This window comes from Acomys minous (assembly GCF_964271855.1).
Source record: "Acomys minous genome assembly, chromosome: 3".
In the NCBI taxonomy this organism is placed as follows: Eukaryota; Metazoa; Chordata; class Mammalia; order Rodentia; family Muridae; genus Acomys; species Acomys minous.
In genome coordinates this window covers 102,457,926-102,479,083 of record NC_140485.1, presented here as the reverse complement: position 1 = coordinate 102,479,083, position 21,158 = coordinate 102,457,926, and the positions used below count along the sequence as shown (strand labels likewise).

The following is a 21,158-nucleotide window of genomic DNA, read 5'->3' as shown; positions in this document are numbered from 1 at the left end:
TTGTTGCTGTCCCCAAATTGTACTGTGCTTTAAATATCCTGACAAGGAACAGTCTGGCGTTAGACTCCCTGAAGTCTGATCCTGGTTGACAGTTGATCAAGTGAATCTGCACTGGGTTTTCATTCTGATCTTTTCACAGGGTTTGCTTCCCTGTCTGACATCTAAAGGGACCCCTTCAGTTTTCAAGGAGAAACTAAGAGGCACACTGAAGAGACTCTAGCCAGTTTGAACACATGGCTCTGGCAGGCCCTGCCCTTTTCCCCATTCCCTCTGCCTTGAAAACCGTTAGATTACATTCCTAAAGAAGTCTATTCCAAGGTCTATTCCCTTATTTGGCCGCTTCCTCTTCCTGAGGTCAACCACCAAGGCCAGCTATCAAAGCATTGAAGTGTAGCACTCAAAGCCCTCTTTGGCTTACCTAGTTAACATGCCCAATTAAATAAAATTAAACACCTAATCCTAGCATTGCATTTCCCCCTTTACCTTTATAAACTTTATACAGCATTTTCTTATGTGCTACTTCTGTCTCCTCTCTATCCAGAGGCAGTCCTTTGTCCCCAGGACAAACACGCCTGCTGTCTCTCCCTTGAGCCCTTCCCCTTTCCCCTCAGCCTCTGTCTCCCAATCTTCCTCTTTTATTCCATGCTCTTGGTCCCTCTGGAGCAACTAAGTCTACTTTTTGCTGGGAACTTGTCCTTCGGTATCTTGAGTGAGCTTTGAAGTTCCCTACACATACAAACACACAAACAAAACCCCTCTCCTGAAGAATTATAGACATTGGATTTTACCATAAATCTTTTAAATCTTTTATCTTAAATACGTTCAAAAAACCTAAAGGATTCTTTTTTTTTTTCCTTTTTTATTTTGTTTTTTGAGACAGGGTTTCTCTGTGTATAATAGCCCTGGCTGCCCTGAAACTCACTCTGTAGACCAAGCAGGCAGAGATCTGCTGCTCCTGATTCCTGAATGCTGGGATTAAAGGCATATGCCACTATCACACAAGGACGCTCAAGAATGAAAGGAAAGCTGGCATAGTGGTGCAATCCTATGATCCTAGCACTCTTGGAGGCAGTGGGTCTCTGTAAGTTCGAGGACGGCCTGGTCTACTAAGTGAGTCTAGGTCAGCCAAGTGTACACGGAGAAACCTCACCTTAGGCCTGGCCAATCATAAGCAAAAACTACAAAATATTGTTTGAAAATACAACTGTTATATAGAAATGTATATAGTTTTCTTTTCCAAATGCAAAATTAACTTAATTATGATAAACCTAAACAAAATACTTACTCTAAAAGAGGTGGAAGTATTTCACAATTCAAAACAAAATCCCTGCATTCTGCATTGTCACCAGCAATGTTACCAAGTGCCCAAACAGCCTAAGGAAAATAAAGAAATGCTCTTAAGACAATGTCCTAAACCAGAAGACTTTTACTACAAAAAGCAAGACAATGATTTTCAAGAACATGTAGAAAAACAAAAGCAAGGAAATAGGAAAGACAAAATTTAAGTGAAATTCAACAATATTTTAAATCATAAGATAAGGGCATTTAAAGTTTCCCTTACATTTTAGTGAACCATCAATACTGTGTAAGGAAGAGCTGCAGGAGTCTATTTTGAGTCTACCAAGAAAGACAAAACATTATTTAGCAAATTTTCTGGTTACTTATAATAGGGATTTGCCCCTCTGCCAAAAAATCTTCCAGCTAGCATGGTATTGACTTTTAAATAAGTAACAAAACAAACAGCATAAATAATAACTAAGATGAAAATTAGATGATTTTTGAAAACTTAATATTAATCAGCTTAGAGAAGTTTTAAAAAGTAAATGGTAGTAAATTTTAATTATTTGAGGAACTACATAAATAAAAATTATCACTTTGCCCATACTCTCATTTTAACATTTTCATGGAAATATTAAACTATATTATGTTTTCAACTGAGAAAGTCTTATTTTAGAATTTAAAACATGAACTATTTTTAACATGTACTTGAGACCTAAGATTAATTTGTAAAAAAAAAAAAAGTTTAAAGCTAGGGAATAAAAAAATACTTTAAAGATAACTCTTACTATCTGAAATAATAATATTACTAAGAAGGGAGTCAGATATGTATCTCTGTGTGTGAGATTAGCCAAGGATACATAGTAAGGCCCTGTCACCCTGTCTTTAAGAAAAAGAAAAATTTACTCTCTTTCCCTGTTGGTAGAGATATATACTCTGTGCAGGTTAGTCCTTTTTTCCTCTAATTAAAAAAAAACAAAAAACAAAAAACAAAAAAACAAGAAAACCCAAAAGTACATAAAATCAATATACAATGATGTATACAACTATATTATTAACACTAGTAGACTAGAAATACCAAATATACAATTAAGGGATAGATAATGAATTACTGAAATATATATATATATATTGTGTTAGATAATTAGCAACATTTTCTTGGAAAAGGAATTAATGCCATAGAAAGCCTTCTAATATTAGTGGCAAGTGAATATAAAATCTCACAAAACCAAATGATGAATGGAACAGGAGACCAATAGATGAAAATGTATAGTAAAAAAAAAAAAAAAAAAAAAAGCACTCAAAACTTGAGTTTCTTTTCTCCCCCTGCCCTTTTTGGGTTTTTTTTGGGGGGTTTTTTTTTGGGGGGGGTTGTTTTGTTTTGTTTTGTTTTGTTTTTTAAGACAGGGATTCTCTGTGTAGCCACGGCTGTCCTGGAACTCACTACGTAGTCCAGGCTGGCCTCCATTTTACATCGATCCACCTGGCTGTGCCTCCTTGAGTGCTGGGATTAAAGACATGCACCACCATGCCCAGACAAAACTTGAGTTTCTTTCTATGATCCAATGATGTTATTAAACGTTCCCTCTTAGAACAAAACTTTGAAAATTTACTTCTCAAATATATTAAAATGATTCAATTCAAAGTAAAACAATACTCTTTAAAAGAAACAACGAAGTGTGTCTTATACATTCAGAGCATGCGTCAGAGCACCCACATACAAGATAAGCCTTGCAGCCACCATGGTGACTTGGGTGCGTTCCTTTTCATGTCTTGCATGCTCTCTCATAAACACAAACAGTGGATTTTGTGCTGAGAACATTCTCTGAGAAACCCAGAATTACACTGAAAGTGGCTCATCTTTCCCACTTCTAATCAGAGACTGAAAAGAAACAAATGTATTTTAATAAATGTTAGGCAAACTAGGCATAAAAATGAAGTAAAGGGCAAAATTACAAGTAGTATTTTCAGGAGAAGATGACAATCTCTAGATACAACATCCTGCATAAGGTAGACACTTACCTGCTCCTGTACATCCTCATGTTCTGAAGTGAGAAGCTTGATAAAAATTGGCACAGCCCCAGTTTCAATCACTACCTTGGTATGCAGGAACGTCCCAGATGCTATATTAGTTAATGCCCAGGCAGCTTCAAACTAAGGAAAGAAAATCAAAATGAATGAAAAAATGTAACTGTAACTTGGCAGAGATGTTTGTGGTTTTCAAGCTTAAAAGCTTTGAAACATTTTGGCTCAAAGTCAAAGTTTAGGTCCTGAGTTTGTTGTGCAGCCTTGATCGGTCAGGAGTGGCTTCATTACAATAAACTTTTGTCATCTGTAAAAAAAAAAAAAAAAAAAAAAAAGCCACATAAAAGAAGAAAGAAGAAATCGACTGAAAAAGAAATCTGAAAGGAAGGCCGACTTAGGATTATGAAAATTCATTGAGAAGTCAGTTTTATGGATGGAAAATCTTATTTAAGAAAGTAAAAAGATTATTCTTCAGATTGTACAAACAAAAACCAAAAAGAATATATTTTATAATGCCAAAATATATCAATTCAGCTTAATTCATATAATTCCTAATGTTTACTATTTCACAGTGGTATTCTAAGGAATTCCACTGTTCAAAAATAAATGAGTGACAGAATCAGGAACATATTTACTTCCCAGGTGATCACGCTGCCCCCAACCTAATTTAAGATGAAAATTAGAATGTCAGATATTTAGGTATTTGGCTCCACATAAAGGTTTTATTATTAATAGATGTGGGACTAGAAGTTTGCTCATCTTTCATAATAGAACCTAGTATAGAGTAAGAAAAAATATCTGAGGAAAGAATTTATATTTAATATCAGTGGAGACATTAGCCTTCACAAACTGTAAATAAGGAAATAAAGAGAAAACAACTAAAAGTTTATGAATTTCTCCTTGATATTCCCCAGGAAAATGCATTAGTGAAGACTGGTAAGGTCACAAGCCTACTGAGAAGTGGAATGCTTACGGAACAGTGTGTCCTGCAGGAACCTAGTTTGAACTTAGGTAATGGTCTGAGCTAGCAGATTAAACGCCATGTGGGTAACAGACATACCATGCAGCTACCCCGAACTCTGCTGGTGAGTTTCATCAGGATCAAATGAAGATTCAAGTCCCCAGAGTTCTTGAGTACACCACACTGTTAACATACGATGTTCTCAATCGAAGGCTAATTTTTCTGTTTCCACTTTGCCAAAGCAGAAATACCTTCATGAAATATTTAGGCCTTTACCCATAGAATCAATTGCTATGTCGTCCATGTCCCCAGAGTACTTTTTTTTTAATATATATGTGGGTTTATATATATATGTGTATATATACGTGTATATATACATATATATATGGGGTTTTTTTTGTTTGGTTTTTGGTTTTTCGAGACAGGGTTTCTCTGTGTAGCCTTGCCGTCCTGGACTTGCTTTGTATACCAGGCTGTACTCGTACTCACAGCAATCCACCTGCCTCTGCCTCCCAAGTGCTGGGATAAAAGGTGTGTGTCACCATGCCTGGCTCCAGAGTACCTTTTTCATAATTCAATTACAGTGCTAAGCACACTGTATTACTTCCTGTCCCTTGGTATGTTTACCTTCTGCAAGGTAGTTGAAGAACTTCTGTTAGCAGAAAGAATGTCATAATTTTAGACCTATAATATCTTATATAATGCCGGCTTTCAAATTAGCACTCAATAACTTTATTTAATTATATCCACTCATTTCTTCTTTTATTCACTGGAAGTAAAGAGCCAATATTAACGGATATGAGAGACCAGAGTGTTTAGTTTGTACTCACAGCTTATATAAAACAGAGATTAAAGCCTATGGCTTTTAAACCAAAATAACTGATCTAAATAAAGTAGCCCTTTCCTCAGATTCTGATTAAAAATTCTAAACATTATCTTTCATACTCACACATATTACATATGCCTGAAATGGGGGCCTTTCCCAAACCACTCAAACAAGTGGCCACTACTTTTGTTGCAATTTCAGTAACTGTGCCTCAACAGCCCTTCACTACTGACAATAACACTGGAATTAGATGTAGGTCTTTGCCAATTCCCAAAACCTAAATCTGATTCTAGAGTATACACAGACATCAATGGGAGAAAAGTATAATTGCTTCTCCAAACACTATAATGTTTGTAAACTCCAGTAAATTACTATCAGTAGCTATTATTTGGGGGATTTTAACCATGTCAGGCTTGTGATATAATGCCCTTTAGGAAAAACCTAACTTTGGTGCTACTTTTTGTAGATTATATCAATTTATCCAAAAGAAAAGAAAAAAAAAGAAAAGAAAGAAAAGAAAACCGTCTAAAATATTTGAGAAAGTTAGTTAAGAAGCAACAGAGTTGAATGTAGTGGCTCATGCCTTTAACTCCACCACAATACCATGGGTAGGCAGACCTCTGTGAGTTCAAGGCCAGGGGGACATAGATAGACCCTATCTGAGAAAGAAGGGAGTTTAATAATGAGATTAACACTTTGAGTTTTCTACAAGAAAATGTTAATAAAGGTTAACAACAACTATAGAATTTCATTGGTAGTAACTGTGATTTTATGTTTTCTGGAACTGTTCAGCAAAATAATTCCTAATAGAGACCAAACGAGAGCCATGCCTAGCCAGGAGTGGGACCTGCTTTCTCTTTGTTAAGTATTTAATGAGTGCTTACAATACAGTTAGCATGGAGAAACACCGTTTCTACTAGAAACTCAGCCACTTCTAGGAAAAGATTAAGAAAAGAACCTTCAGACTCACTTGTAAAGTACAATTTTCATGTCTTTCAAGAAACTTCACAAATCTCTGTACAACTCCTGGTTTCTGTATGACTTGATCTATTGGTGGATTGGGTTCTAAGATTAAAGAAAAGAAAGGCTGTTATACAGACACAAAAAGACAACCAACACATCCCTGTTCATGCAATATGGTTTCTTACTTGCTTTTCCTTTTGCTGTGATAAAATATTCTGACCAAAGAAACAAGGCAGAAATCCTTCACAACGGCAGGAGCATGAAGCAATTGGTTACACTGTATCCACAGAGAGCAACAAATGACCCCTCTAATCAATTTCTCTCCATATACACTGGAAGGCTGCAGTAAGCCAGGGCTGCTAAGGGCCTTGGGCAGGCACTCCCATCTCAGTTAAGGTAATCAGATAATTGCGCCCAGGCATGCACAGAGGCCTGCCTGCAGGTGACCCAAGACTTTAACTTGACAAGTAATGCAACTATCACACATGGCATAGGAAATAGTTTCCCTAGGTTTCTAGAACCTGAGTTTACAGTCTTCGCAGTACTGCAGTACTTTCTACAAAGCAAACTCGACTTTTCATTAATTGCAATGATAGGAAATTAAGATATATTTCCTAAGCTGAACTACGTTTAAGAGATAGATCATCCTTACAACATGGAGAGAATGTGCATTCGAAACTCACAATATCAACTGAGGAAGTCCCCACTAAACCCTTAAAGCCCTAGCCTCAATGTCCAAGGATGCTCCCTCACTAGCAAGGCATTCACTTACCTGTCTCAGGTAGTCACGATTTTATTTTGTCTAGGCATGATTTATTATTAGAAAACGCTGTTAGATGACCCAAAACCCTTAACATTTCATGAAATGCAAACCTTTGAGTACCACAAATCTTGGAATCCATATAAAATTCAAACCTATTTTAAGTACTGACCAAATAAACACAAGGAGCTCTTTCTTCTACCTCTGCATCAGTAAAAAGTAACGTCAGTGGTTCAGTCACTTCTGATGTTCCTATCGGTCTCATATTTCTGCTTTTATTAAATTCTTTACTCACTAAGGATTACCACTTATAAAACTTCACAGACTTCTTTAACTGAACTTGTTTCTCCATGTTCCACACCATACTTTTGTGTGTGCAAGTGCGTGCGTGCGTGCGTGCGTGCGTGCGTGCGTGTGTGTGTGTGTGTACGAATGAAGCATAGCTGAGCCACATGCATATCACTATCCCTCTCTGCTCTTGCCAGCGCCCACCATGCTCAACCTCCTGGTAGTAATGCAGGTGTTCACCAAGTCATACAAGAGAAAATTATCATTCTCCCTTCTGACTTCCGCAAAGCTGACAAAATTCTACCCATTACATTTTCTCCAAGTGTTCTAAATGAAACTGAAGACTTTGTAAAATGTTGATCCCCACCTCCCTCTTCAACAGCTGCTCTAGTTCAGCACATCAGTACACATTCATGCCCTTTACCCTCTATCTTTCAAAAGGTCACAATTTTGGATGTACAGTCACCAGCTTCACCTTGTTTCTTTCTCTGAAAGAAAATTCTAAACTTTCCTCTTTTTTAGTTTAAAGAAACAGAAATTCTATGTTGCTTTTTTTGAGGAGTGATGAGATGGGAGAGGTAACAGGAGATGTGGTCAGAGGCAGTGAGAAATGGATACTACATCAGCATCTGCAGGCCAGCACAGACACAGACCTGCCATTTACATCAGAACACAAATGCGGTCTCCCGGCACAGTTCAAGCAGCACTTTTTATCACCTATTCTAAAAGAAACTAATTTATGCAGTAGAATTAGCAGTTAATTTAATACATAACATGAACTGTTATTAATATTACATAGAAAATAGTGTATAAAAACTTATAAAGATAATAAGCTGTCATAAATAAGACTTATAGTCACTTTGGCAATTTAAACATAAGCAAAATAGAAAAAAATTTTTTTCAACAGTGAAGATAAAGAGTAATAGGAAACAGAAAAGCATGGGAGAATTTTCTATAAAACTGGGATTGAAGAAATGTGACCAGTGACTGACATTTGTAAGAGTATCCACAATGGGGAAACAAAGGAGACTTTAGTAAAAAGCTATTACCTGACAAAAATCAAGAGCGCATGCTGGAGTTAATGGTAGGCTATCCAGTAGCCAGAGGCATATATAGGTCAACAGTTAGATACTACTTAACGAAGAAATACAAGTTCCTGATGGTTTTGCTTACAGTTCTATTTACAGCTGCTTTCCTGTGTTTTCTATACTGATAGATCAAATAAAAGTATAGTAAACATAATATTCTTCTAGCTCTGATACATTTGGCAGGAATCCACATCAATTAGTAAAAGAAAACGTTTATAACTCCTGTTTTATGTCCTAAGTTAGGCTAATAAATCCAACTATTGAGAAACAATGAAAAATGATTGTTTATAGCATGATAAAAGATAAAAGAAACAGGATAGTTAGAATAATTACAGAAAATCAAGATAGCATCTTCTTATTAAAATGTTCACCTCAAAGAATGAAGTCAGAAAAAAAGAAAAAAAGGCAGAGGGTAGAAGTATCTCAAAATTTTCAAAAATATAAATCTCTACCATAAAATTCTCTAAGATCAAATAAGACACCGAAAATAATTCTTGCCTTTAGAAAGCAGCTTTCTAAACTTCTGTGTTGCTGTCAGCTGCTGTTCAGCGTTATTAGAGAAAATCATCTGAATCATGTCTGCCGTGATCACGTCTTCCTAGAACACACAAAAACTAACATGTAAATGTTTGCATGAACATTATTCATATTGTTTGATGTATATGCTGCCTCCGAAATATTGTGAGGTATAATATAAACAAACCCGCTTTGTAAAGCATACCTCTGGGATGGGCACAGTGGAACTGACATCTGGGTCCTGGATGGGACTCTCTAACATACAGTCATCACTTATGGGCAAAGAGACATTTCTGCGTTTGAACAACTGCAACAAAAAGAAATTATTCTATAAAGCTGTCATAGGACTCCTTCTTTCGCATGAATAAACAAAATAGTTTTTCTAATTAAAAATATTAAACAGATATGTTCATTTTAAAGAACATGAAAAAGCATATATTTCATCAGGGTGTGGTGGCACATAACAACCAAGGCTATATACCCAGAGTAACCCTATCTCAAAAAACAAAAAAGGTAAGAAAGGAACAAAGAAAGAAAGAAAGTAAGAAAGAGCAAGCATATTTCTTTATTGAAGATTTTTTTCTAAGAAAATCTTCATTATGGACTGGAGTGATGATTCAGTGCTTAAAAGTGCATTCAGCTCTTGTGGAGGACAGGGTTAGATTCCCAGTACAGAGGTTAGATTCCCAGTACAGCGGTTAGATTCCCAGTACAGGGGTTAGATTCCCAGTACAGGGGTTAGATTCCCAGCACCCATGTTGGGCAACTGGTCACTATCTGTACTTCCAGCTCTGGGCATCTAGTACCTCTGGTTTCTATTGGCAATTGCACTCACATGCACACCCTCACACAGACATATATATACATACACATAATTAAAATAAATCATTAAAAAGGGAAATCTTGATTAAAAACTAAGTCACACAGAATAAATAACAAGCTATAGAGTTAACATAAGCCAGCTAACAAGCACTAGGAAGCTGGCTGTGGTGGCACATGCCTGTAATCCTAGCCCCTGAGGTAGAGGCAGGAGGATCGAGAACTCAGGTCATCCTTGGCTACCAGAAAATCTAAGGGCAGCCTGGGCTACACAAGACAATGAAGTAAAATAAAATAAAAAGCAGCAATAAGAGAAAATTTGTGGAAAAAACCCACCCTATACTTGCTAACTCCATCATTAACGAAATGAAAAGACAAAATGTAGCCAAAGTACAAAAACCTCCTTGTGCCTTGATGACTAAGTAAATGCGCCTCTTCCTCAGTCTGCACATACTTATTTAGTCAACAGGTTTCTTGTTTCTTTTTGCTTGTTTTTTTGATGTTAAGTCCTGCAAGATATTGCACTCAGGAGCTTACAATCCATAATTACTATATTTCTACACAGGCCCTTTGGGCTTTTTTTTTTTTCTTCTTCTCGAGACAGGGTTTCTCTGTGTAGCCTTGGCTGTCCTGGACTCACTTTGTAGACCAGGCTGGCCTCAAACTCACCGTAACCTGCCTGCTTCTGCCTCCCGAGTGCTGGGATTAAAGGCCTGCGCCACCACACCCAGCTTTTGGACTTTTTTTTTAAAACTAGTCCTTTTCATACATCATTTTCATACATACATACATAAGTAAGTAAGAGATTACTTACTTATTTGTAAATATTTCCAAAGCTATATTGGAATGGAAAATGCTGAGAAGCCTTCTTTTAAATGACTTTATATTCTTTATGTTGCATATGCAAAGCATAGAGGTTATAAAATATAGAAATATATTAGAAAATAAAGAAAGTAGATAATGAAAACTTAAAAATAGGACTCTAGTCACCTTAAGGCTTATGAAATCCACAAATGAATATGTGTTTGCTGGGGACAAATTCTATCCTGAAAACTGGAGGTGATCTAAGTGATTAAAAGCATTGTTAGCAGTGGGCAGGTATACAGTAACAAAATGTTTATCAACACAAGAAGAGAGTCCCTGCAATCAGTGCCTAAAATAGTACAGTATTCTAATTAATAAATTTACAAGTATTATTCCAGAGCTTAATTAATTAAAGAATAGAATTAGCAAATCAGTTTTCCCAAACACTTAACATTTTAATTTTTCTAAAATACAGCAATGATAGTTAAACTTGCAAACCTCCACATGAGATACTGACTGGATGAATGGATGGATTTGTTGTTGCTAAGCAAAATTAAGTACCTAAGAAAACTACCTGTTCTTCCCTTTTTTGTTTTCGAAGTTGTATTCCCTCTTCTTCTCTCCGCCTTCGCATCTCTTGAGTATTTAAGGCTTTGTTCTTGTAACTTTTCATTCTGTAGTTGTCCTTCACCGGACTGGCCATTGAATCTTAGGGGAAGAAGACAGACAGAGATAACTCTCAAAACAACGTAAGAGGCAACTAAATTTCAGCTCACTAATTATACTGACCAACAAAACCCACTTTGAAACATACAGACAAAAAATACATTCTCTCTCCCCTCTTTTACATTGGAGCAAAATAACCAATTATTTTAGTAATTAATTCCAAGTCATAGCACATTTCCTGATGCTCTGCAGGCCACTGAGATCCAAGCAACTTGCTTTAAAAAGAGGTTTAGTTAGCCCACAGATCTGGAGGTTAGGAAGGTGCTGGCAGATGCCCCACTTGTGATGGCGCCTCTGGCTGACTGATATACAGCAGAGAAGCAGAACGGCAAGCCAGCAGGCCCTTGTACAAGAGATAGGGGGACAAGGCTGCTGGCCCATGAGAGGACTTCTATACTGTAAAATTTAGACACAAAATTTGGCAGGAACAAATCAAATATATGCTTTAGCAATATTAAATGAATAACAACAAGGCTGGATCTAAAAACACTCATCAACCTTGTTTCACAGAGTCCAAGATTTAATAGCTTTACCCTTTGTAGTATGTTAACATTTCTGAAGGACACACATCTTTCAATCACTATCAGGAAACTCATCAACTATCCGAGTAAAAGAAACTTCTGAGTTATACTACTGGCAAACTCAAGAAAAAGCCAACATTACACAGTCCTGTTTTCAAGAAAATATGGCAGCAATAAGAGCACTTCAAGTATTTATTAGAGTCTGGCTTCTTCCACTTAATACATTACCAAAGTCGGCAAAGCCATTGTGTTATGATTGTACTATCAGTTTTCAGTCCTCTTCCATTAAAATTAGTTCTTTTGAAGCAACGAAGTGTACCAGGCAGTAATAAGAGACTGCGCATGCGCGCTGACGCTTTTTTTTTTTTTTTTTTTTTAATTTCCAACTGAAAATCTGCCGGGGCACCTAGCAACGGCGTACACACAGTCGTGTGCACACCAATCCCATGATGACACGACAGAGGCGAGAGCTTCAACAGCCTAAGGGAGTTCGGGAGTGCGGTATAAAGGGCTGCCATAGTCCCGCTATAAAGGAGCTTCTGCTTTGTACGAGAACTCCCGCGGTCTGTGTCATCAACTCTGCCTCGCTAACTCATCCACTGTCCCCAGGGTCATTCGGGGGGGTGGGCACTGCAATCATGAAGTGTTTGTACTTTTCATTTCTATTACAAATGTATTTTAAAATATACAAACAAAGCCAAGTATGGTGGCACATGCCTTTAAAGCTTATGTTTGGGAGACAGGGAGGGCAGTTGGATCTTTGTCAGTTCAAGGCCAGCCTAGGCCCCAGAAAGGTTCACAGTAAGATCCTGTCTTAAACAAACAAACAAACAAAAACCATTAACACAATATTTAAAAAGCATTAAGTATGAAATATATTTTAAATATATAGATTAGTTTTCCATTAAGAAAATTATAAACCTAATATAGAAACATAGTATTGGTACACCATATGAATATTTTTTTGCTAATGTTGTACCCTATTCTGGGCTTATACATGAAAACTAAATAGCAGTCTTTTCAACTGTCAGTTAAATGTGACAGATAAGTATTATTTACTTACTACACTCTTGTGGTAAGTTTGAGGAACATACCCAGGCCTGACCAGACTACTGTAATAGATTAGCTTACAAAGTAAACAGAAGAGACTTCCATCTATCTGTATCTCTCATATAAGATGCTAAGTAGCTTGCAGAAACAGAAGCGACACAGCGCACTAAAATATATCTACATTGCGTCCTGTGAGAGCACAGTAAGATAAAGCAATTAAGGTATCTGAGGAGGCTCAGACAGGCTCCACTGTTACACTCTGTTAAAGGACGGGAAAGGAAAAAAGAAGAGGCATTTCAACAGAGAGTCTATGAAGATACAAAGACAGAAGAACTGAAGGAAGTCTGGGAGTAAGAAATACGGCGGCGTGCTTCCACAAGGGCTCAGGGAAGGAGACAGACACTGACGCCATAAACATAAAATAAATACGGTGCCTGCAGCCCACTGAGAAATTCAAACTTGATCCTATGGAACAGAACTAAAGAAACGAAGGAGAGAAAAACAAGTGAAATCTCATTAAGAGTGTTGTAGATGCTCACTGTAGTCATTTTAACAGAAGACTATGGACTTTAGGGGACTGTTTCACAATACAGATGGTTGAAAATAAGATCAAAACATAGAACAAAGGCCCTGACTTGATCATCCAATAGCAACGGAGAGCCACCAAAAAAGAAAAAGAAAAAGAAAAAGGAAAAGGGGGAAAAAAGGGAGGGGGAGGGGGCTTGACCAGGATTTTAGTGAAAAAAAAAGGGGGGGCAAGAGAAAAGAAAAAAAAGAAAGAAAGAAAGAGGACAAAGGAGTAGGGGAGTAAGAGAAAACAAGCAGGGGAGGGCAAGAAACGGGAGCTGGAGGGGTATTTGAGGTGTGCTGGCCTTCACAACACACCCTAAATGTATTCTGTTCTTCCACTGAGTCACCAAGCTGATGCCGAGCACCTAAGCAGGCATCAGATTTGGTAATCAGAAGTCACTGGAAAAGACAGCGAAGCAGAGCTCACTCCCATCTGAGTTTAGTTACAGCATTAATAGGCTAAGGAAGCAAGAATGAAGTTAAAAAAAAAAAAGTAGTTTCTGGATTGGAGTTGTCGCTTAGTGGTAGAGCTCACGCTCAGAATGTCTGACACATAACTAGTCAACACCCAGTTTTCACCTATCTAACACAGGTCAGCAATCCACTACATGCCGGTATAGAAGCTTGAACGAGAGTGGGTACAACAGGCTCATGTGTTTCAATACTTGGTCCCCTGGTGGTGGGAACTGTTAGGGGCGGGCTCTGAGGTTCCTTTCCCTGCTTCCCCCTTTCCACCTCGTCTTTGGTTCAGGAGGTTCAGGAGGTGAGTTCTTAGCTGCTGCCCCAGGGCCATGCCACTGGCCTGCTGCCCGTGCTCCCTGCCGTGATGGTCATGGACCACACCCCTCTGAAACAGAAAGCCTACAATACGCTCTTCCTTCTGTAAGTTGCTTTGGTCATGATGCCCTAGAACAGCAATAGAAAACTAACTAAGGAAACCTGCAAACAGTAATCAGAAACTGTTCAGTCAGGGTTAACTTAGAGCAATGAATGTATTACTCTCTATCTTAATATTACAAGTCTTGGGCTACAGAAACAGCTCAGTGGTTAAGACTGTGTATTGCTTACACCCAAATAAAGCAGCTCACAACAACCTGTAACCTCAGCTCCTCAGGAAGCCAATGCCCCTGGCACCTGCCTCCATACCCACATGGACATAAAATTTAAAATAATAAAAATAAATCTAGAAGGAAGAAATATATTTTTAAAATCTCTCTAACTTCACCAGCAGCTTCTGCTTAGGTAGAAAAACAAAACAAAACTAGGCTTCAGCATTAGTTACTAAACTACTCTGAATAAAGCAGAAAATCATTTAAAAGTGAAACATCTGTAAAAATAAATCTTTTAAAATGTTGTCAACTACATACATGGGCATTTTCTAGACTACTGCCATTTAAGCATTTTTGAGTACACATTTTTATATATGTGGAATATTTCCGTGTATTCACCTTCAATACTTATTCAAGTAATGATCTGGGGATATATATGCTCATATGTATCAATTCCAGAGATCATGTTGAGGTTTTCATTCCTCAGGGGTCATCCACATTCTCTTTTGAGACCAGAACCTGTCTGTGGCTCATTATTTAGGCTAGCCTGGTTCTCAGGGAGCACGTCGATGACCACCCCAACACCAACCCCAGTCATGGGATCACAAAAGTGACCCAAAGATGCTGTATTTTTAAAGACAAGGTCTTGCTATGTGGCCCTGGCTGGCTTAGAACCTGAACTTGCTGTGTGGACTCACAGCGATATGCCTAACACTGCCTTTCAAGACCGTCACCACCATGTTTCTAAGCCTGGGTGCTGAGGACTGAAAGGTCCTCATGCTAACCTGGCAAGCACTGTGAAAAATCAAGCTACCTCCCGGCCTCTCCAACTATTTATCTTTATATGTGTGTTACCCTCATGGTCTATTACGCCACTGCAAAAACTACAAAACTAGCCATTTTCTGGAAGGAACCAATTAAAAATGTAAACAAATAGAAGTTCTAGTCTTTTATCCTCACATTTGTTTGGACCACTTTAGGCCTTTCTCCCCAATTACACTTTTACATTCTAGAGAGTAACTCCTTAGATTATTAACTTTGTCAAGTACAATAAAATATTTCAGTCTTGATTCCTAGCCCAAATAAAAGGTAGCACCAAGAGCACATATATTTGTTTTTGTTTTTGTTTTTTTTTATGGTTTTTTGAGACAGGGTTTCCCTGTGTAGCCCTGACTGTCCCGGACTCGCTTTGTAGACCAGACTGGCCTCGAATGCACAACGATCCACCTGCCTCTGCCTCCCGAGTGCTGGGATTAAAGGCGTGTGCCACCACGCCCAGCTTAAGAGCACATATATTATTGTCTCTCTTTTTCTTCAGCAGTACTTTCTGCATCTTTTCCATCTTTGCTGTGTGGTCTCACCTACATAAATTTAGTTTGCTGGAAAATTTAGTTTCTCAAGGTCTGGAATTCAAAGGCTTGGATGTCATAGAAATTATCTGAGATATAAGAAACACCATTCAGATATCGTAAAGTTTCCAAACCGGAGTGGCTTTTTTTTTTTTCATCCATAAATGTATTTTTACCCAGTTCTTAGAAAAAAAACATATTGGATGAAGTTAGGCACATAATTGGAATCTGAACTTCCAAGGGTTTGTTTTTTCTGATATCTGTTAATACAGTTCAAGTCAGTAAAGCCTTCCATTTTCCTGTGCTTGGATATGTCGTTAAAAATGGCAAGACTGTACAGAGAAGGGGAAGACCAACTCTGAGCCTGTGACCAAACACACAGTACTTAGGTTTGGAGCGAAGTTCCTTGTCTACCTTTAGAAACCTGTTTCCTACAAAACTCTAGCCATCACTCAGTACGCACACTAAGAGACAAGTCAAAATTCCTCTGTCTTCCGCCCCTCCCTTTTTTTGAGGTGTAGACGAAGCTCAACGTGTAAATGTCATATTTGACGTCTCGCTACACCTTCTCGTTGCTTCCAAATTCTTCCGAAGTCTATTATGCACTGCATTTCCATCTTGACAGCTGACAGAAAGAAACGTGGACCCCAGGGTTGCTGGGTTGGGGGACTGAAGAGACAGACGCCTGCTCGGGTGCAGCACGGAGGGTCTGCACGGCGCCCAGTCTCTCCTGCAGGTACTGTGGCCATTTCCATAAGGTGACAGCCACTGCACGCCGGGAACACTATCTATGGAAATTTACCAAGGAACTATGAGCAAGAGTGGCGAGATCCCGGCCACGCCCCGGCAGCTGTAACCCCCCGGGAGGCAGAGAGACACCGGTCCCGGTTCCCGGACCCTTTTCTGGGATAGGGACATACGTATATACACACCAGCAACATCCCGAGATCCCAGCCCCGCGCGGGCGCGGCCGGCCTGCGTCACTCACACTCACCCATCCACGCGGCCCTTTCCCGCGCCCAGCCCTGCAGTCCCACACGGTGACCTGGTTTGCAGACAGCACGGGGCAGAAGCTCCGCCTCGAGCGTGGAACGCGGCGAGCAGCCAGGCAAGCAAAGATGGCGGCCTCCAGCGCCCCCTTCCTCGGCCCCTAAGCCGGCTCCCAGAAACCCTTGCTCGCACGGCGGCCGCGGAGGGGGCGTGGCAGTGAGCGTGGTCCTGAAGGGGCGTGGCTGCTCAGCTGGTGGCTCCGAAGGACAGCATTGGGCAGCTTGCCCTCCTAGGGAGCCCACGCGCTGACACATAGGTTGTAGCTACACGCCACGATTGTCACTAGTCCTCCCTGTGCCTGCGAAGATGAGCTCTCGTTTTTTGCGTCCATTCATCTGCTTCTCCATCCTACAAAATTACATTGAGTGAGCTGTGAATACTCAAGAACGGACTAGCACCAAAGCTGTTTTTTAAAAAGCAAAACAAAAACTCAAGGCTCATGAAAGTCACATACAGCCTTTTGCCTTCCTCGGGTTTACAAACTTACAACGATGTGCTTTTGTTTGGTTGGGTTTTGTCTAGCTTAAGTTATCTTTCAAATTTAATCATGAGACAAGGTCTTTGCTGCATAGCCCTGGCTGGCCTAGAGCTCACCACGTAGCTGAGTAAGAATAGCCTCGTACCTTGGCCTCTCAAATGCTTGTTCCAATTTTTGAATTTGCCGTTCTTGTATAATTTTATATAGCATGTAAAGGTTTTCAACAAATGTAGTTTTCTGTCAATGCAAGGATTAACTTCAGATGAAGTCGTTTAAATTATAGCAAACTCACACAAGCCCTATAATCTACTCTGAAGAACAGCAGACTAAGTCCCATATGTAATGTTAAGCTCTGAATATACAAGGCAAATAACATAAGTCCTGACACAAAGACGCTGGCAATGTAGTAGTTAACCATCAATTAAAATATAAAGAGATAAAAAGTGATTCTTTGGACTGTCCAAGTATGTGACTTGTTATGGCTAAAGAAACTCCATTTTATGCTAAGCATCTATCTTGGTACCTAGTATCATTTGTCTCTGACTCTAGTCCCTGGTCTACAAGCAACTCCAAAACAGCAAAGGCTACTCAATGAAACCTCTGTCTCAAAAACAATAACAAACAAACAAAACAAAAGAAAATCCTTCCCCATACCTCTCTTGCATGACAATCTCAAATTTGGCTCAGAGAATGGTTTGCCCTGCTAGCAGCTAATCAATAAATCTTTTATTTATAATTGGACTGAGTCTGTGATCTTCCCCCAGGTGTCACAAACCCCAAACTCCATTTGGAGGATCCATCGAGATCCATGGGAAACCCCCAGACTCAGGGTTAGAGGTCTGAGAAAGGTGCCAGAGGGAACAAGTCCAAAGTGGACTTGATAGGCCCCAGGGACTCCAGACTGCAACCACCCCACATTTGCAAATTGAAAGTAAGAATTGTCAGCCAACGTACTTCTGAAGCTTGGACCCTATTGGTGAGTTTTTCTGTTCTGTTTTGGAGTCTGGACAGTTGAAGAGACAAAAGGCGAGATCTGACGAGATCATAGACCCAGTCTCCAGGGCAGAGGGGAAGGACATGCTAGTGTCCTCCTGGCTTTGGTGTAGAGTGAAGGTGGCCACTGTATGTCTGAGTCCATCTGTTTTGTTTGTCTGGTTTTTTTTTTTCTTTCTTATTGTGTGACTGTATGTATTGTCGTTTTCTCTTGTCTGTTATATTTGTGTTTTCAAGCTTTCTTCCAGAGATGGGAATCAAACTGAAAAAAAATAGCCAAACTGCTCCTGAGCTCCATTCAAGATTTTTAGGATTTCTGTGAGGCAGACTGCTCATGGCTGCCTCTATGACAGCTCCCCACTGAAGCTTGCTCTCTCTCTGTCCCCTGCACTGGCTCACTGGTGCCTGCTGTTTAAGTCCCACAGGAGCATCAGACCCTTCCTTTTCCCTCAGCACCTGAAGGATGTTAGCATTCTGCTTCAGCCCGCCCACTTGTGATGTCATTGCTTACCTGCCGTGGGGGCGTGGCCCTGCCCAGGACCATATACAAGAACAGACCCTCCATGAGGTCTCTATTCTCCCCTTCTCTCTCTACTCCCTCTTCCTCTTCCTCTCTCTTCTTCTCACTCTTCCTGTCTTTGTCTTGCTCTCTGGGGTACCTCTCCTCGCTTTCCTTCTCTCTCCACGCTCATTTAATAAACTCCTCTACAACATAATATCTGGCATCTGGTACCTTTATTACCTTATTATACCTTATTACCTTATATCTTACTGCCTTAATTATTAAACATAAAATTGGTGACAACGCCCGGGACAAACCGTCCGAGTGGCCCTCTCTCTGTCCCTTACCCCTCGACTCCCCCCTACATCCCCCCAAACCACACACACACTCTCTCTTTTCTTCTTACTCTTCCTGTCTCTGTCTCCATCTCTGTCTGTCTCTGGGGCACCCTCCCCCCTTTCCTTCTCTCCCCACGCTCATTTAATAAACCTCATATAACATAATATCTGGTACCTTGTATCTATCATTATCTTATTGTCATATATAAAAGATGTCTTTTTCAAGATTGTTTTACCTCCCAGCTGGCTCCTGCCTCTGACTGAAGCTCTGGCAGTGGCCACTCTCCCGCCACTGGGCTGAAGTGATGCAGGAGCCCCTTTCGGCTTAGATTTTTCACAACCTATTTTATTTAAGGTTTTGGGGATTTTTTGTTTTGGTTTAGTTTGCTTTTTTGTTTTGTTTTGTTTTTGTTTTTGTTTTTTTGCGAGACAGGGTTTCTCTGTGTAGCCTTGGCTGTCCTGGACTCACTTTGTAGACCAGGCTGGCCTCGAACTCACAGCGATCCGCCTGCCTCTGCCTCCCAAGTGCTGGGATTAAAGGCGTGCGCCACCACGCCCGGCACTTTTTGCTTTTTTGAAACAGGGTTTCTCTGTGTAGTCTTGGCTGTCCTGGACTTGCTTTGTAGACTAGGCTGGTCTTGAACTCACAGCTAACTGCCTGCCTCTGCCTCCCCAGTGCTGGGATTAAAGGCGTGAGCCACCAAGCCCAGCTTATTTAAGGTTCTTAAATGCTTCAACCTCCCTTCTAAACCCACTGACACAAGGTAGGGGAGAATGAAGGTTAAGAGGAAAGGCTGTGTGTGTGGCATTCCTGTTTTGCTGCCTATAAAAAGGCTCTTTGGACACTGAATAAAGGCTGCCGCTGCTACTGCTCTCTTAGCACGAAGGACCCGGTTTTAGTGTGTGTGTGTGTGTGTGTGTGTGTGTGTGTGTGTGTGTGTGTGTGTTAAATCCGCAGTCCCTCACCCTTGACTCAGTACCACGGTGACACAGGCGACACACAAATGCAATTATTATGGTATAAAAATGATTTAAGGGATACAAAAAAATTGAAAACATTTCAAATTTCTTTCCCCTTCTATACTATTGTTATACTAAGATTTCAGTAGTTCAACCATTTCAAAGGAAATCAATTTCACAGTTTGCACACAGGCACTAAGCTATGTTATTGCCATGTTTTATTGCTTATTTTGTGTTTTAGTCACTTTATTGAGGTCACTTTCACACCCTGAGCTGTGATACCCTGCCTTAAAACAAAACAAAAAATCAAAGTATGATCCAACCTTCGACTTGCAAGAGATTGAGACAGAGCAGGAAGGAGAGAAACCAAGAACTGGTGGTGTTCTACCAGACCCTGGCTTGTAGCACTTGGAATTCATGAGGTCACTCTCATGTCTGGTTCTGCGTCTTCTTGAAGCTGGCCTTCTCTTCACACTAGGTATGGAGGATAAGAGGGGAATGGAGAAGGCCTGGGCACTTTACCTAGTCACTAGGTATTTGCCAAAGTACACCTACCCAAGGCTAAAAATGTGATCCTGGCCATGGAGAGAGTTGGGCAGATCTTGGGATGCGCATTATTTCCTGCTAAGTTGGGGGAGTCTGGCGCTACCCCTGGTTGTTCCATACCTGCCCTAGAGCTAAGCCTGTGCATTTGGCTTGTAATATTCTGCTCTTCTAACCTCAAGCTTGACAGATCACTTGATCAGAACTGAGATTTTACTACACACACACACACACACACACACACACACACACACACACACACACCATATTCTCTGCCTAAGTTTGACCACGTAAGGAGGGAATAATTATATCCTTTCATGTGATAGGGAGAGGTCCATCAGCATGACCTCAGCAGGGTTGCACTGCATTTGAGAGCTCACCACAGCTCCCATCTGGGTCCTGCTTGCACAGGCATTGCAAGTTGGAATTTTTGAGAATAACATGTCTTTCATTTGAACATGATAACCTGACCCCAGCCTGTGTGAAGAGCTAGCAGGAGAGGGGGATGTAAAATTCACTCTGCAGGCAAGTTACAAAAGAGATGCGTGGTTGGGTAATGCCTCAGTATTATTGACAGGTGCTGTAAGCCTGAAGGACAGACCCAGGCAGGCAGGAAAGGTGCTAGATCTCAGCTGCAGACATTTACGTTCTTTCCCAGTATGCTCGGTCTTCTCCAGCCCAGGGAAACATGCACTTGAACA

The 21,158-nt window shown here is 40.1% G+C and overlaps 1 protein-coding gene across 4 annotated transcripts in view; it reads right to left on the bottom strand.

Moving 5' to 3' along the window:
- The window catches only part of KPNA5 (karyopherin subunit alpha 5), a 42,293-nt gene extending 25,553 nt beyond the window's left edge, over nucleotides 1–16,740 (bottom strand). Inside the window, exons 1-7 of one of the 4 annotated variants that reach the window (XM_084776257.1) lie at nucleotides 16,526–16,740; nucleotides 10,903–11,036; nucleotides 8,911–9,012; nucleotides 8,688–8,787; nucleotides 6,061–6,155; nucleotides 3,301–3,432; nucleotides 1,286–1,374 (exon numbers count right to left, since the gene is read on the bottom strand). In XM_084776257.1, the coding sequence (XP_084632383.1) occupies nucleotides 1,286–1,374; nucleotides 3,301–3,432; nucleotides 6,061–6,155; nucleotides 8,688–8,787; nucleotides 8,911–9,012; nucleotides 10,903–11,031 (647 nt within the window). In that variant the 5' untranslated portion in view covers nucleotides 11,032–11,036; nucleotides 16,526–16,740. Of the gene's footprint in view, nucleotides 1–1,285; nucleotides 1,375–3,300; nucleotides 3,433–6,060; nucleotides 6,156–8,687; nucleotides 8,788–8,910; nucleotides 9,013–10,902; nucleotides 11,037–11,803; nucleotides 12,396–16,525 lie in introns of those variants that run through there. The other 3 variants (XM_084776255.1, XM_084776258.1, XM_084776256.1) reach the window with 3 other exon arrangements.
- Nucleotides 16,741–21,158: the final 4,418 nt, after the last annotated feature.